Source organism: Neophocaena asiaeorientalis, unplaced genomic scaffold (assembly GCF_003031525.2).
Source record: "Neophocaena asiaeorientalis asiaeorientalis breed wild unplaced genomic scaffold, Neophocaena_asiaeorientalis_V1.1 scaffold220, whole genome shotgun sequence".
NCBI lineage: Eukaryota > Metazoa > Chordata > Mammalia > Artiodactyla > Phocoenidae > Neophocaena > Neophocaena asiaeorientalis.
The window spans coordinates 5,288,820-5,306,461 of NW_020174042.1; the positions used below are offsets into that span (position 1 = coordinate 5,288,820).

General features: G+C 33.0%; 1 protein-coding gene across 5 annotated transcripts in view; it reads right to left on the reverse strand.

Moving 5' to 3' along the window:
• The window catches only part of AGTPBP1 (ATP/GTP binding carboxypeptidase 1), a 168,387-nt gene that overhangs the window by 25,194 nt on the left and 125,551 nt on the right, over window positions 1-17,642 (reverse strand). For 4 of the 5 annotated variants that reach the window (XM_024753796.1, XM_024753793.1, XM_024753795.1 and 1 more), the window contains 6 exons: window positions 15,385-15,529; window positions 12,610-12,763; window positions 11,392-11,572; window positions 9,959-10,088; window positions 8,782-8,913; window positions 2,189-2,365 (listed from right to left, as the gene is read on the reverse strand). In XM_024753796.1, coding sequence (XP_024609564.1) covers window positions 2,189-2,365; window positions 8,782-8,913; window positions 9,959-10,088; window positions 11,392-11,572; window positions 12,610-12,763; window positions 15,385-15,529 — 919 coding nt within the window. Of the gene's footprint in view, window positions 1-2,188; window positions 2,366-8,781; window positions 8,914-9,958; window positions 10,089-11,391; window positions 11,573-12,609; window positions 12,764-15,384; window positions 15,530-17,642 lie in introns of those variants that run through there. The other variant, XM_024753797.1, reaches the window with a different exon arrangement.

Consider the following 17,642-nt stretch of genomic DNA (forward strand, 5'->3'; position numbering starts at 1 on the left):
AATGTAAATCGTATAAAAGAGAAATGACTATATGTTAGGTAACTATTTTATTTTAAAAATTTTATAAAGTAATTTTTAGAAAACTCGTCTAATGTTTTATGTTTCAAAATATATTTTAGCAATTTTTTAAACGTAGTTTTTTCAATGACTAAATAAATTTATCAAAACACAAAAAGAACATTTAAAAAAATCCAGTGAAAGTCTATCAGTAGAATCCAAATATAGTAAGAAAGTGCTACTATTATTATGCAACAGATGATTTCAAGGGGCATGCAAGTCTCAGCTTCCCTGACTTCTTCTCTCCCTACTCCCAGAGACTAGTTTCACAGACACTGATACTTTACCTTCTCCAGACGGACTGCATCTCTTTAAGAACAAATAATTTATAGTCTATTTCCCTAAATCATAGGAACTACCTATGGTCCTTTACAAAAATGACTGTCAAGCTTTTCTCCATCCCACACACTTACAGTCCACTAAAGCAATGATTGGGAGGCAAGGTCTGTGGGCTGGAATGCTCATGCTCCTCTCTTACCACAATCGCGCCTTTGGTAGTCTAAAAGACACTGTTTTACAATATTTGAAGAGATTTCAAAAGATAGCACATTTTGGAAGAATAGTATACTGTGGTCAACCTAAATCTTAGGGAAGAGTCCCTCTACAGAAAGTACTGAAATTTCAATAAGATCTACCCATCTAGGCCCCCAAAGTTTGAATGCTAGTTGCAAAATCTATACAATTTTCTTCCAGTTTGTTACAGACTGGAAAAAGCATTTAAGCTCTCCACTTGAACATTTTGGCATCAATCATAATATGTTTACATTTTTAATACTAACCAATTGGAAGATTTTTAACTCTTTCTAAACATAAAGTTATAATCACTTTTATGTGACATATATGAAAATCACTATGAGATTCAGATTCCTCTTGCCCATGTCAAAAAAACAAAACACAACAAAACAGAATGAGTGGGATAATTAGCATGACACCTGAAAAGCTTTTTGTGGCCAAGGCAAGGAAAATAAATATCTGGGTTTACAGTTGCTTACCTAAGGTCCAATTCATTGCCTTTTAAGTTCTCAATCTTTTGTGGTACATACATACAATGGAATATTACTCAGCAATAAAAAAGAACAAAATAATACCATGTGTAGCAACATGGATGGACCTAGAGATTGTCATACTGAGTGAGGTAAGTCAGACTGAGAAGAACAAATATTGTATGATATCGCTTATATGTGGAATCTAAAAAAATGGTACAAATGAACTTATCTACAAAACAGAAATAGAGTCACAGATGTAGAAAACAATCTTATGGTTACCAGCAGGGAAACGCAAGGAGGGATAAATTGGGAGATTGGGATTGACATATACACACTACTATATATAAAATAGATTAACTAATAAGGAACTACTGTATAGCACAGGGAACTCTACACAGTACTCTGTAATGACCTATATGGGAAAAGAATCTAAAAAAGAGTTGATATATGTATATGTATAACTGATTCACTTTGCTGTACACCTGAAACTAACAAAACACTGTAAATCAACTATATTCCAATAAAAAAAATATTTTTAAGTTCTCAAACTTTAAAATTAAAAAATTCAAAGTCACCTAACATTTAATTACTCTTAAATTTCAAAAGTAAAGTCTGAACTCATTGTTTCCCATAAAAGGCTATGGTACCATAGGAGGAGGAGAAGAGGAGTCTTAGTAAAGAAAAAAAAAATTAGTGAAAGAATATGCATTTAAAAGTCACACACACACAAAGTCTAAATTAAAAAAACTTAGTGTAATGTGTTTATTTCTAAATGCATAAATATATATTTACATCCAATAAATTAAAATGATAGAACATTTTATTAATAATGTACTACTTGCACAGCTCATTAAAAATTACTAACCGTTATTTAAATGTGTATTACAGCATGCTTTCTTAAAAATTATGACTGTAAATAGACTCAACCAAGATTTCATAAGGATCCAAAGCAAGCTATTTAGTTCAAAGAAGTTAAAAAAAAAAAAAAACCTGTTCTTAAGATCGCATATAATTCAATTCCATTATTGCAAGTTACATTTAGCTCAGTATAACAAACATATCATTTAATACATACTTGAAAACTACTAGAGCATATATGGAAGACTTGAAATATTTTTATGGCTGGAAGTCCTGAGATGTTTTACCTTATATTTTCCCTGATCACAGCCACACAAAGTACTCTCCATGGTATAGCTTCTTTGTACTCCTATCTCTCTCCAAACTACAACACGTGCTGTAGATTCTTTAGATTTTTCTACTACGAAGCTACAGCTGCTCATGCAAAATGCTGGGGCAATATGGCTCAGAATCTTAGGCAAAGTCTGCAAAGATAAGAATGATAAAATATTTCAAGAGCTTTCTTTTGTTGTCATTTAAAATTATTTTAACTTCTAAATTTTGAAAAATTTTTATGAAAGCATAGTCATTAGAGCAGTCACATGGATCTTCTTCCTATATCCCTTGCTATTCAAAACACTGAAAGAATCCTTACTAAATTAGACTTTTCTGCTTTCCTAGACAAATATTAATCAGAAAATAGAATGAACGAATGGATAATATTCATAGTACCAACCAATAAATGGAATAAAACCATGTAAAAAAGACACGTTTTAAAATACAAAAACATATTTCAAAAAATGAAGAAACTTTAGTCATGAAGATGGCTTGACTAAGAGATTTATCACTGTAAACGTCAATCACCCCTAAATGAAACAATAAAGCTAAGACAGTCACAGTCTAAATGCCCACAACATTTTTGCAACTTAAAATTATTCTCAGGTTCACGTGAAAATGAAATACAGCAGTATACCCTGGGGAATTCTGAAAGAAAAGGCTGTGACTGGAGAAATAATCTGACAGATAATTACATATCTAACATTAGTTAAATGATGATACGGGTATAGGAATAGATGCATCTTTAGAAAGAGAGTTCAGAATTAGAACCAAAGGTATTTGTTAAAATTAGTATTATCATTAGTGAGGAATATTGATCATTCATGAAAAGCTGACACAACTGGTCAGCCACTGAGAAAAACCAGCTGAAGTCACTCTCCATTGAATTAACTCTAATTAGATTGTGAATTTAGATTTTAAATTAATAAGTTAAATTTTTTAATGAAACTACAAACAGTAGTTTTAAAATCTTAGAATGAGATTTACTTTTAAAGTCTTAGAATGAGAAGTCTTTCTAAGCCTCAAAACCCAGAAGCTCCTTAAAAAAAAAAAAAAATCAACAAATACGATGAGTTTTAAATCACTACACATCACAAACAAAAATTTTAATATAAAGAGTATACTTATAAAGTTATTTTAAAAACAATAATTAGATACTTGTACAAAAGTAAGCAGAGAATATGAGAAAAGGCTATTTTTTAAAAAAGAGAGAGATCATAATTGGCCAAACACAGAAAAATATACTTGACCTCTTATATTATAATTACAGATACACAAACTAAAACCATCAGGTATTTTTTTCACCTGGCAAAGATGATACCAAGATGTTTGGAGAAACAGCACTACCATCCACTGGGGAGTATCAATTTGTACAATCCTTATGAAAAACAATTTGGCAATATTAATGAAGTGACCACCACCAAGGGACAGTGAATATATAGCCGTACAATAATAACAAAAATACACAATGAAAATCTTGTGTGGCTATCAAAAAGATGAAGACAGATCCAGATATGAGGACCTAGAAAGACGGCCAACAAACATGTGGAAAAAAAGTTGCTGTGGAGCGTTAAAAAAAAACAAAAAAACTTGATATACTATGTTTATATACATCTATGAATGAATGTGCTTAGAGGTAAATCTCACAAAGCACATGGTGAAAGTGATTAATTAGTGATTAATTGAGAGAAGATGACTTTCACTCACTACATTTCTGGAGTGTTTCCATTTTTTAACATAACTCTAATCATTTTATTTATTTGGGAAAGGGGAAGAAGAGAGAGGACACCAAGAAGAAAGTGTGCTTTGAAGTTCTGCTAAGGGGAGTGGTATGTTACTGAAACTTTTTTTTGGAAAATAACCTAGGGTGCTTGTTTAGGTGTAAATATAGTAAGAGAGACACTGTGACAAAATGAAAAGCACACAGTACGTAAAACAATAGATCTCCCTTCAGTCCTAGGCAGACCTCAAAACACACCCATACATGTGGAAACAAGGTCTGTAACAGATGGCTTTATAAAATCGGCAGAGGAAGGAGATGCTGTTTAATAAATGGTGCTGAGACAACTGGTTATACATGGGGAAACTAAAATTAGACCCCCACACTTCATACAAAAATAAATTCCAAATCGATGAAAAATCTAAATGTGAGAAGTATTTTTAGAGGAAAAGCTTTCAGTTTTTCAAACTTGAGTATGATATTAACTGTGGGTTTGTCATAAACGGCCTTTATTATGTTGAGATATGTTCCCTCTATACCAACTTTGATGAGAGCTTTTAATATGAATGGATGAATTCTGTCAAATGCTTTTTCTGCATCTATTGAGATGATCATGTGATTTTTATCCTTCCTTTTGTTAATGCGGCATATTACAATGACTGATTTGTGAATATGAACCATTCTTGCATCCTTAGAATAAATCCAACTTGATCATGGTGCATGATCCTTTTTATATATTGTTGGATTCGGTTTGCTAATATTTTGTTGAGGATTTTTGCATCTATATTCATCATAGATACTGGCCTGTAATCTTTTTTGTAGTGTCTTTGGTTTTGGTTATCAGGGTAATGTTGGCCTTGTAGAATGAATTTGGGAGTGTTCCCTCATTTTCAATTTTTTGGAGTAGTTTGAGAAGGATAGGTGTTAGCTTTTCTTTACATGTTTGGTAGAATTTCCCTTTGAAGCTGTTGGATCCTGGACTTTTGTTTGCTAGGAGTTATTTTATTACTGATTCAATTTCACTACTAGTCATCAGTCTGTTCAGGTTATCTATTGCTTTGGCCAAAAAGTTCCTTTGGTTTTTAAGTAAAAATAAAAGACACATTTCACCAAGAACTTTATTGAACAACGTATTCACCCTTTTGTTCCACTACCTTCTGCCATTTTTCAGGCAACTTCATAATTCCATCTTCCCAAAGCTTTTTATCTTTTTGAGCAAAGAACTGTTCCAGGTGCCTTTTACAGTCTTCCAGGGAATTGAAATTTTTTCCATTAAGAGAATTTTGTAAAGACTGAAATAAATGGAAATCCGAAGGTGCAATGTCTGGTGAATATGGTGGATGAATCAGAACTTCCCAGCCAAGCTGAAACAGTTTTTGCCTTGTCATCAAAGAAACATGCAGTCTTGCATTATCCTGATGGAAGATTATGTGTTTTCTGTTGACTAATTCCGGACACTTTTCATCGAGTGCTGCTTTCAGTTGGTCTAACTGGGCACAGTACTTGTTGGAATCAATTGTTTGGTTTTCCAGAAGGAGCTCATAATAGAGATCTCCCTTCCAATCCCACCATATATACAACATCACCTTCTTTGGATGAAGACCGGCCTTTGGTGTGGTTGGTGGTGGTTCATTTCGCTTGCCCCACGATCTCTTCCATTCCACATTGTTGTACAGTATCCACTTTTCATCGCCCATCACAATTTGTTTTAAAAATGGAATGTTTTCATTATGTTTCAGTAGAGAATCTCACACGGAAATAAGGTCAAAAAGGTTTTTTTCGCTTAACTTATGTGGAACCCAAACATCAAAGCAATACACGTAACCAAGCTGGTGCAAATGATTTTCAACGCTTGATTGGGATATTTTGAGTATGTTGGCTATCCCCCATGTGGTATAACGTTGATTTTTCTCAATTTGATCGCTATCAGCTTCAACTGGTCTACCTGACCGTGGAGCATCACCCAGCAAGATATCTCCAGCACAAAACTTCACAAACCACTTTTGACACGTTCGATCAATCACACACCTTCTCCATACACTGCACAAATCTTTTTTTTGCATTTCAGTTGCGTTTTTACCCTTCTTGAAATAATAAAAACTAATATGACAAAATGTTGCTTTTTTTCTTCCATTTTCAATATTAAAATGGCTACACAAAAATTCACCCATTTTGATACGTTTTTTAAATGCATGCTGACATGACAGCTGTCACAATACAATCTAACAAAATTATTCTGAATGAAGTTAAAGACAACTAAATACTACTAGAGCCATCTTATGGGAAAAAACAAACTTTTTGGCCTACCCAATATATCTTCCTGATTCAGTTTTGGAAGACTGTATATTTCTAGGAATTTATCCATTCCTTCCATGTCATCCAATTTGTTGGCGTAAAACTTATTCTCTTACGTTTTTTGTATCTCTGTGATATTGGTTGTAATTGCTCCTCTTTCGTTTATTTTGTTTATTTGGGACCTCTCTCCTTTTCTTAATGAGCCTGGCTAAAGGCTTATCAATTTTGTTTATCTTTTCAAAAAAAACAGCTCTTGGTTTCATTGATTTTTTTCTATTTTTTTTTGGGGGGGGGCGCTGTCTCAATTTTATTTCCACTCTGATCTTTATTATTTCCTTCCTTTTGCTGACTTTGAGCTTTGTTTGTTCTTCCTTTTCTAATTATTTTGGATGATAGGTTAGGTTGTTTACTTGGGATTTTTCTTGTACAGGATACAAGATTAAAATACAGAAATCTGTTGCTTTTTTATACACTGATAATGAACTATCATTAGTTCAGGAATCCAAAACTAATTCCATTTAAAACTGCATCAAAAAGAATAAAATACATAGGAATAAACTGAAAGACCTATACTCTGACAATTATATAACATTGATGAAGGAAACTGAAGATGATACAAAGAAGTGGAAAGATATCCCTGTTCATGAACTGGAAGAATTAATATTGTTGAAATGTCCATACTACTCAAAGCAATCTATAGATTTAATGCAATCGCTATCAAAATATCTAGAATACCCAGGACATTTCTCAGGGAAGTACAACAAATAATCCTAAAATTTATATGGAACCACAAAAGACTATAAAGCAATCTGGAGGAAAAAAAAGAAAAACAAAGCTGGAGGTATCACTGACTTCCTGACTTCAGACTACATTACAAAGCTACAGTAATCAAAACAGGAATGTACTGGCACACATACAAAAAAACCCTGACATATCAAGCAGTGGAATAGAGAGCCCAGAAATAAATGCACTAACATATGGTCAATTAATCTATGACAAAGGAGGCAAAAATATACAATAGGGAAAAGACAGTCTCTTCAATAAGTGGTGGTGGGAAAACTGGACAGCTACATGTAAGAGAGTGAAATTAGAAACATTTTCCATACCATATGCAAAAGTAAACTCAAAATGAATTAAAGACCTAAATGTAAGGCTGGAAACCATAAAACTCACAGAAGAAAATATAGGCAGAACACTCTTTCATGTAAGTCACAGCAATATTTTTTTGATCTGTCTCCTCAGGTAAAGGAAACAAAAACAAAAATAGATAGCTAGGACCTAATTAAATTTAAAAGCTTTTGCACAGCAAAGGAAACAACTGACAAAATGAAAAGACAGCCTACGTAAAGGGAGAAACTATCTGCAAATGATATGACTGAAAGAGGTTAATATCCAAAATATATAAACAGCTCATACAACTCAGCATCAAAAAAAACCCCAAACAACCCAATTAAAAAATGGGCAGAAGAACTGAATAGATATTTTTCCAAATGAGACATACAGATGGCCAACAGGCACATGAAAAGATGCTCAACATCTCTAATTATTAGAGAAATGCAAATCAAAACCACAATGAGGTATCATTTCACATTGGTCATAATGGCCATCATCAAAAAGTCTACAAATAATAAATGCCGGAGAGGATGTGGAGAAAAGGGAACCCTCCTACACTGTTGGTGGGAATGTAAATTGGTACAACCATTATGGAGAACAGTACAGAGGTTCCTTACAAAACTAAAAATAAAGCTATCATATGATCCAGCAATCCCACTCCTGGGCACATATCCAGAAAAGACAAAAAACTCTAATTCAAGATGATACATGCACCTCAATGTCCACAGCAGCACTATTTACAATAGCCAAGACATGGAAGCAACCTAAGTATCCACCAACAGATGAATGGATAAAGAAGATGTGATGTATATTATACAATGGAATACTCTCAGCCATAAAAAAGAATGAAATTCTGCCATTTGAAACATCATGAATAGACCTGGAGGGTATTATGCTTAGTGAAATAAGTCAGACAGAGAAAGACAAATACTGTATATTATCATTTATATGTGGAACCTAAAAAATAAAACAAATGTATATAACAAAAGAGAAACAGACTCACAGGTATAAGGAACAAACTAGCCATTACCAGTAGGGAGAGGGATGGGGTAGTGGCAAGATAACAGGAGGCGATTAAGAGATACATACTATGTATAAAATAAACAATGCATGAACAATACAAGGATATACTGTACAGCACAGAAAATACAGCCAACATTCTATGATAACTTTAAATGGAGTATAATCTATAAAAATAGTGAATAACTACACTGTACACCTGTAACTAACACAATATTGTAAATCAAGTCTACTTTAATTTAAAAAATGTGAAAAGCAAAAAAAAATTAGAAGAAACATTTAAAACAAAAAATCTGAAACAAAATGGCAAAATGGTACCATTTACTGAATCTGAGTAGTTCCTATATGTTAAATTATTTTCTGCAGTTTTATGCGTGTTTGAAATTCAAAAATTCCTGCCTTATCTGTAATAATTACCCTGTATCCCACATCTTCCACAACATCACATGAAGCTGCATTGTCATTCGTGTGCCACACTGTTTCTTTGATGCTGCAGCCATACATAAATACATTCTTCTTTCGGGAGTGGCCATGATAATCACAATAAACCTTGAAAAGATAATATATTTTAAAAATAAAATCCTTCAAATTCATATATTGCCAAGTAAAGCTAGCTAATATGAAGCCAATAAACAGTTCTGTGTTCCTTTGTCCTTTTATTGTAACTGAGCCACCATTTAACAAGTAGAATCAATAAAAGTAATAATACATATCTACTTCTGGAAAGGATCTATGATTAATCCTAGAATGGCTAAATTCTTTGCAGGTAGGTCCTGCATCAAGCCTCGAGTTCCACTCTTTCTTTTGTATCTACTATTCATCACTTAAAAAATAATAAATTCAATTATAGGTCAAATCTACAGCTGCACTCATCACTGCCCCAAGGGTTGTTAAAATATTTACCTAATTTAAGAGAACATAAAAAATGCTTTCATGAAAAACATTTTAAAAGGGGTATGGTTTCCCTTTAATTTTTAAGAGCATCATTTTAAAAATAGAAAATGGACAGATTTGCATGCCAATTTTGCCCCTCTGCAAAGTGTTCTATCTTTCCCAAAGGAAGATTAACTCATTTAAAGATTAAAATAATGGAAACATTCTAAACAAAAGTTGCTGAAAACAGAAGAAACACACATACACAGTTCAGGAGAGCCTCCCACCATGCCTATATTACCTTTCCTATGTGTATAGTCGAGACTTACCTGCTTTAGAATTAGCTAACAAGCTCAGAAATAAGTTTCTACTAGTTTGAGAATTTGAAAGATACCTACTGTACTTTTTTTACCTTGATATTGTTCAAACAGTGAAGCTAAATAGCTAAAACTTACAGCCAGAAGTTACCACTATTCATAAACAAAACAGAAAAGTAAAGGGTTCATGAGAATTATAAAAATTAAATCTAATGAAATAAGAATATGGATACATTATATTAATTTGACAACATAATTAATACACAAGTGATAGATAACAAAGATGTTTTAATGAAACTGCTTTTGAAATTAACACCCAGCTTTTATAATCAGAAAATAATCTACAAAATACTAACTTACAACAAAATCACCTCTTTGACTATACAAACAAATATTGCACTTACCAGTGGTAAATGCTTCACTGCAGCCAGATATTGCAGCAGACCCTTGGCATGATAAATTGTAGGATGTAAATCTGGATTTGGACTTTGCCACTGTCTATTCAAATCCTCTCCACTTAAAGAACAGCGGTGACTACACATATGTAAACACAATGACAAACACTGGTACCAATAAACTCTTACATACTCTTGATTTAATTTTACAATTCTATTCCACTAAATATTTCAAACAGGTATAAATGGTGTGCTCACCAGAATGCATATTATAGTCAGTAAGTAAACATTTATTTAGCATTTGTTATGTGCAAGATCTTGTGTTACATGCATTTAACTGTGGTAAGCTTGCAGTTTTATGTCAAAAGTTTCAAGCTATAGGAAAAATTCTCCATTCTGGGGTTTTGTTCCATACACCATAAAATTTATTCATGGTCATATTTTCCATCCTGACTACATAATAATCATTTCTTATGCTAACATTCTGTATTTTGATTGTATCAGTTATTATTAAAAGTGCTATCTGGCCCTCCTTCTAAGAAAGATAAGTATTGTGTATGAAAAGCACACATTCTTACAAAAATTCAAATACATTTTCATTAATCATAGGTATTAAGTATTAAAGCCACTGAGCAAAAATTTAAGCAAATGGTCATAAGGTGATAACAGAAATATAAACAGAATTCTAACTAGTCAGTATGTTTCTGAATTAAAACTAGACATAAAATCTCATTTTAGGTCCATAATCATACTACCTAAACAGAAATTATTCTATTTTTTTAATTCAAAAATTTCCTAAATATGAGAAATATTCATGGTTCTTTTATTGAATAAATAAATATGGTGTCCTCGACTTTGGAGATGCTCATGACAGTTAGACTAACACCCCCCTTTCAGAAGCATTAAAGAGACCTTGGTCTAATTGACACAATAAATGAACTGTACCAACTGTAAGCCACCTCCACTTAAAAAGTAACATTCCAGTATTTCCACTCGAAAGAATTCCTACTCATATCAAGAAGAGGTTAGCAGATGGAGCCAATATTCCATATTAGTGGAAAGAGATCCCAGAAGATTCTAAATCTCAAAACAACCTAAGATCATGCCATGTCAAATAAAAAGGACTATAAGACAATGTGCTAAAAATCTTTTTCATATCCCAATACTGTAATTTTTCTAAAACAATTCAAGCAGACATACATTTTATAAAATCATATTCTCATGAATAGATACAGAATTTCTCAAAATATCATAGTACTAATAATATACAAATTACACTTTCATTTAAAAATTTATCAGATTAATTCTTCACTAAATTTGTTTTGTTCTAGAAAAATCACTAGATTTGTTTTTGAAATTAACGTGGATGCTATTATTTCAACAAGTTTATACAGGACAGCCACAATAATCTATAATATTTCTATAACTATTGCTTAACTTACTTTCCATTGATGACACCATCTGGATTTAGCATAGGGACAATTTTAAAAATATAGGATTCTCGTAAGCTCTGAGCAGTAGGGTTATTACTCATGAGATACTCCAATGTTCCTTTCATTACCCAACTTGCATTAGTCTCTCCAGGATGCACCCGAGCAGATAAGAAAACGTAAGGGCGATTTCCTAAAGTAGACATAAAACCTCAAATTAAAATGAACATCTACTAAAAGTCTGTATGATGTTTGACTTTGGGGCTTTAGAAATATTTCTACTCAATTGTGAATACTGATATAAAGTCAAAGTAGAACTCACTGTGCACCTACTATATACAAGCACTATACTAGGCCCGCTAGAGAAAACAGATATAAAACCCATATAAGTCATGTCTTACATGAACATAACACATTAAATAGTATTTGAGTCATTTATTTCACAATGATTAATCTAACATATAAAATTAATTTTTTAATATTATCTTGGTTTCATAAAGAACAAGCATCTGGGGAAAATAGATGAAATATAAATTTATTTTTCATAAAGTCATGGAAAAAGGAAGGAAAATATAATCTTATTCCTGTTTTATAGTCGCTATGATAAGCACAGAACAATAGGTATATCTGCTCAGAGATTTACAAAGAAAAATATTTTTCACTATACATTTAAATATACAGGGCTACAAAACAACCATTCAGTTCATCTGCTCATATTTTCATAAATAGCAAGCTCTTTCTCTTTCCTGAAAATATTTTACCTTCTTAACAAAATTAGAACAATTTTCTTATATGTATATATATTTTTTTACCATAGATGTACATTTGAGGCAACTTTAAAAACATAAATGGCAGGGAAAAACAAGTAGCTATTCAGTACTAGCATCAAAATACTTGATAGGTTTATGGTAGTTTTATCTATAAATAAAATTAATTGTAAAGTCTTAAACTGATGGTATAATTTGTTATACTATACTTTGGGTATGACTTCTAAGAATAAGAACTACAGAATATTAGTATCAAGACACCTCAGAGGTCATCTCAGGCAGCTCCCTCAGATGAGGAAACTGAGGCCCAGAAGTGGGCCCGAGCTAGGCAGTAACAGGACCCAGACTAGAACCCAAGCCTTCTGATGCCTATTCCTAGTACTAATGCCCTTACAAAATAGTCATGAAGCAAAGAAAAATAAGTAAGAATGATTGGTATTGTGAGTGAAGAAGACAAACTTACTGAATTGACAGATATGTTCATAATAATTAGACTCTGGCATTGCTGTTATAGTCACCAAGGGACAGCTGTTTCCAGACAGGGTTTCACATAACACATCTTTTCGAAAATAGATTTGCTGAGGATTGTGTGCTGATTCCAATTTTTGAAGATGCATCTTAATAAAAATTTAAAAGCAAAGTATATAATCATTTAAAAACTCCCTATGATAAACAGAAATAAATGCATCCAGATCTTGAACATAACTAAAAGTGAATCAGATTCCTAATCCGTTCTCCGGGGATTAGGGTCCAGACGCAGTTAAATATCAGTGTTTGGGAACTTGAGAAAGGGGATAGATACAGTTTGGATACCCTTAATAGTGCGATATAACCAGTGGGGTCAGCGGCAGCAGCCTGTAAATAAGCACGTTAGTATTTCTGTAGCAAAGCATATGAAGAGTCACGCTAAGTAGAATCAATATTCTAAATAAGCTCACATCAATTCAGGCCAGGCTTTGCCTGCCAAATGGGTTATGAAAATGCTTTTGGTTTTCAAAGGCTTCTGAATGCTGAAATTTTGTGACTATAGATCTGTTAACGGCAACCTAAAATATGGAGAATGAATATTATGCAGCACAAATTTTTTAACAATCTTTCCTGATCTCAAGATTAAGAAAGGCTCATTGTAAAATGTCTGGAAGACACAGAAAGTACAAGAAAAAATTTTAAACACCCATAATTGAATCACCTAGATTACTACTAACAAATGCCAATATATATAAACAAAACTGTAATTACATGTAAGACTTTTTATAATCTGATTTTATCATTTAATAATTTATACATTCACATTGATATTCAAACTTATAAATATTATGCCATATCATTAAACGTGTTGAATATATGTCTTTTGAAAACAGAAGTTTTAATGGTTTTAGTGTATGGTCACACCAAAAATAAATTGTTCAATCCCTTATTTTAAAGATACTTAGTTGCTTTCCAAACTTTTGCCTATGTTCATTCACATAATCATGATTTACCATGTGGTCCCTATTTCTGGGCTAGAAACTGTGCCAGGCATTGGGGATATAACAATGAATAAATGGTCCCTACCCCAGAGAAAATATACAGTGTTATGAGAGCTTGAAATAAAGGGAAGGGAGCCTCGCAGAGTCTGGGCAGGGAGGAAAGGTCTTCTAGAAAAAAATTACATTTAAAGTGCGATCCAAAGGATGAGTGAAATGGATATAAAGTGCACTGTAGGCAGAAGGAAAGCATACAGGAAGACCATGAAATAAGAAAAAAGAAGGACATTTCAAAGAACTGAAGAAGATTCATTATAGCTAGACCAGAAAGGGTAAGAAATCGAGAATTTAACACAGAAGGAAAGGCCCGGTAGACCAGTCCTTCCCAAAGCGTAGTATTTGGTAATTAAGATAACGAAGTGGTATGTGGATAACCTTGAAAAAAATTTTAATAGATATGTATTTTACTGTGAATTAGAAAAAAGTTTAGCACATTAAACCTGTAATTCCACAGATATTAACTTAGGATGAGGATAATCTTTAAACAGTGAATTACTTTAAAGTCTATTTAAAAATAAATATTAAGTAAATAACAGTTCAAACAGTATGAAGAAATGGCCCAAACTGCAAAATAGTGGAGAAATGACTGAATGAGCTACGGTAAAAATTTTAGACTTCATACAAATGGCAAGAGAAATCACTAAGGAACTTTAAGGAGCAGATTTATATGATTAGATTTGCCATCAAAGAGCCCTCTTGCTACAGTGTGATAAAACAGTGATGAAGAGGAAAGGGGATACAAGTGAATTTTGGGACACCAGTTAGAAAGAGGTTGGCATAAGTCCAGGTGAGAAACAATGGTAATGCGTGGAAAAGGTCGTGGTAGTGGGACTGGAAGAAAGTAGGGGCATTTAAAATATACTAAAAAGGTAACATCAGTAAAGGACAGTAACAAATACCATGTAAATAACAACACTATATTTCCGATGCTATGTTATTCAGCACAGAAACATATCGGTTTATACCTTTACTGTAGGTTGGAACCTTACTAAAATAAAGTGAGCCTCATTTAATGTTCTCGGCCTTGACATTTCTTCTGCTCTATGGACTATGTTTTTCTCTCATTTTCTCCTCTCTCATAATTTGGAAGCTTGTTTCTAATCATAGTGTTCCAGCTCCTTTCTGGGTAAATTGATCATATGAAGCTTCATGATCCTTGATCATTAGGACAGACATTCTGTTCTGAGTATAAATCTGCCATGCTAATTACCTGAATTTTTTGTTTTACAACACAAATAATCAAAAAATCTCAAAAGAACCCACAAAACAACTCTTATACCCCATATTCTAAGCAATCTGGATCTAGGACTCCATATGAAACCATTAGAAGAAAGGAATTCACAACAGAAAAACTTAAATTGCATATACATTTTCTACTGTTACATTTTCTGTGAGAGTCAATGCTTTTCATTAAACAAGTAGAAATCTCACCTAGTTAAAATTTATAAATTGTGATTTGTAGATTTCTACCCAAAGTGGAAAGTAAAAATCATGTCATATTTCCATAGTATTTCTATTAAATAAAAATGAAGACTACATTCCCATTTTACTTTAATGATTTCAACAAATGTTGTATTATTTTCTGAAGTCATCAACCCTGAATCTTTTTCTTATCTTATTTAGATATTTAATTAAAGCAATTTTTCTTCAATTATCTGACACATACACATACAACACAATAATGGTCACAGTACAACTTAATGAGTTCTCACCTGTAAAGTTGAATACGTATATGGATAGTGATAAGCAAAATAGCACACATCATCTTTATGTGGAAAAATGACAGTGAATGTAATTGTATAGTAGGATTTTCCCTTTTGCCCACCTGCAGCAATTGAACTTCTTGAGAAGTGATTTCTGCAACAGAAATGCATGTTTATTTCATCCACACCAAAATTCTGATTTTTCTTGCTATTTTAGTAAACAGAACTTCAGAAAAAAAAAAAGAAAACCCATGGTTTGTAAAAAAAGTTTAACTTAAATACTCTTAAAAATTAGACTTGGGGGACTTCCCTGGTGGGCTAGTGGTACAGAATCTGCCTTACAATGCAGGGGACGCAGGTTTGATCTCTGGTCACGGAACTAAGATCCCACATGCCGTGGGGCAACTAAGCCCGCATGTCATAACTACTGATCTCGCGTGCCTCAACTAGAGAGCCTGAGTACCGCAAACTACAGAGCCCACGCGCTCTGTAGCCCGCTTACCACAACTAGAAAGAAGCCTGAGTGCCACAGTGAAAGATCCCGCATGCTGCAACTAAGACCTGATGCAGCCAAAAATAAATTAAATAAATAATAAATAAATCTCTAAAAAAAATCAGTATGTTGTTTAAAACAAAAATTAGACTTGGTACTAAAAAAGCAGTTAATTGCTATCAGCCAACATCATGACTTTCCACTTCTGGATTTACTAATTAAATAGAGCTACTACTCTATACATCAACAGAAGTTTTAGACCTCCATTCTTTGATAGCCATACACATTACTGGATCCAGGCAGTGATCACCAATGGCTGCTACACCCATTGGATGAAAGGCTGACGGATCAGACGACAATACCTGAATTCACTGATCAATTTTAAAATTACAAAAGAAGAAATAACCAGAGATGATATATTTCCTAATATGATGCAACAGGAATTCCCTGCACCATCTATGAAGTACTCTTGTCAAAAATGAAACCTGAAACTGATAAAGCTTCTACATCTAACTATGAGTTGATAGGAGATTGGTGAGATAGAAGAATTCATTAACACCACAGGGATGCAATCAGCAAAATCCAAAATGCGGAAAATCCTGCATGACAAATGATCTAATTTCTTCAATAAATAAAGGAGAAATTTAAAAATAGAGAAGAAGGAAGCCTATAAATTAAGAGACTTAAAGGACATACGTGTGATCCCTTGGTTGGTCTGATTTAAACAAACCAACTATAAAGTAACATTTATGAGACAAGTAAGTCCGAACATTGACTGGATATTTTATCATATTAAGGAATTTTCTTAGGTGTGACAACGGCCTTGTGGTTAGATTGTCTTAAATATGCATCTCAAAAAGACAAAGACCTTTGAAGTATTTATGGATAAAATATATCTGGAAAAAAATAAGGATAAAATATGTCTTAAAAAATTCAGTGTGGAGGTAGGGGTGAATGTATAGCTAAAATGAAACCATGTGTTGATAATTGTTGAAACTCAGTGATGAATACATGGGGCCTCATTATTCTATTATCCGCTTTTGTAAATGTTTGGAGATTTCCATAATAAAAAGTTTTTAAAACTACATATTACTTTCCAGACTTTAAATATCATTGAGATATGATGACCTAAAGATGCTTTGGTCTATCAACTTCATTTCTAAAATTCCAAATCACCTTGTATTATTTAAGCCATGAACTGAAGAAAAGCCATGGCCTACAGGTTACTTATTCATGCACACAGACATTCAAGGTAGATCACAACCTTAGAACTACCCTGGGATCAGACCTTCTAATATAATCTTATAAAAATCAAGCTTGCTATTAATGAAAATAAAAGAACCCTGACGTAAAAGAATGGTAGAGTCTTCATTAACTTAGCCACTACATCTTGAATAGATACTCAATGACAAGGTGCTAAGAGTTGAGGAAAATGCAAAATAAGGTCCGGAAGTAGATCCCGCCAACTCTTTCACTCCAAAAGCTTAACATCTAATTGTGGAGGTATTATGTCACCACATTACAGCTACATGGCATTTTATAGGTTATATTCACTCACACACTCGTGGAAAGTAGTTTTATTCTCATTTTACAGATGAGACAAACAAGTATCAAAGGACAGTGCAAAAATAGTAGTTTTTAATCCCCACTATCTGGATTTCAAGCTTGAGGAAAGCAACTAGAACAGTGCTTGTTACATAGAAAGTGGTTAATAAATATCTGTTGAATTGGCCTGAATTCCAATTCCAGATCTGGAAGTAGCCAAAAGAAAAAA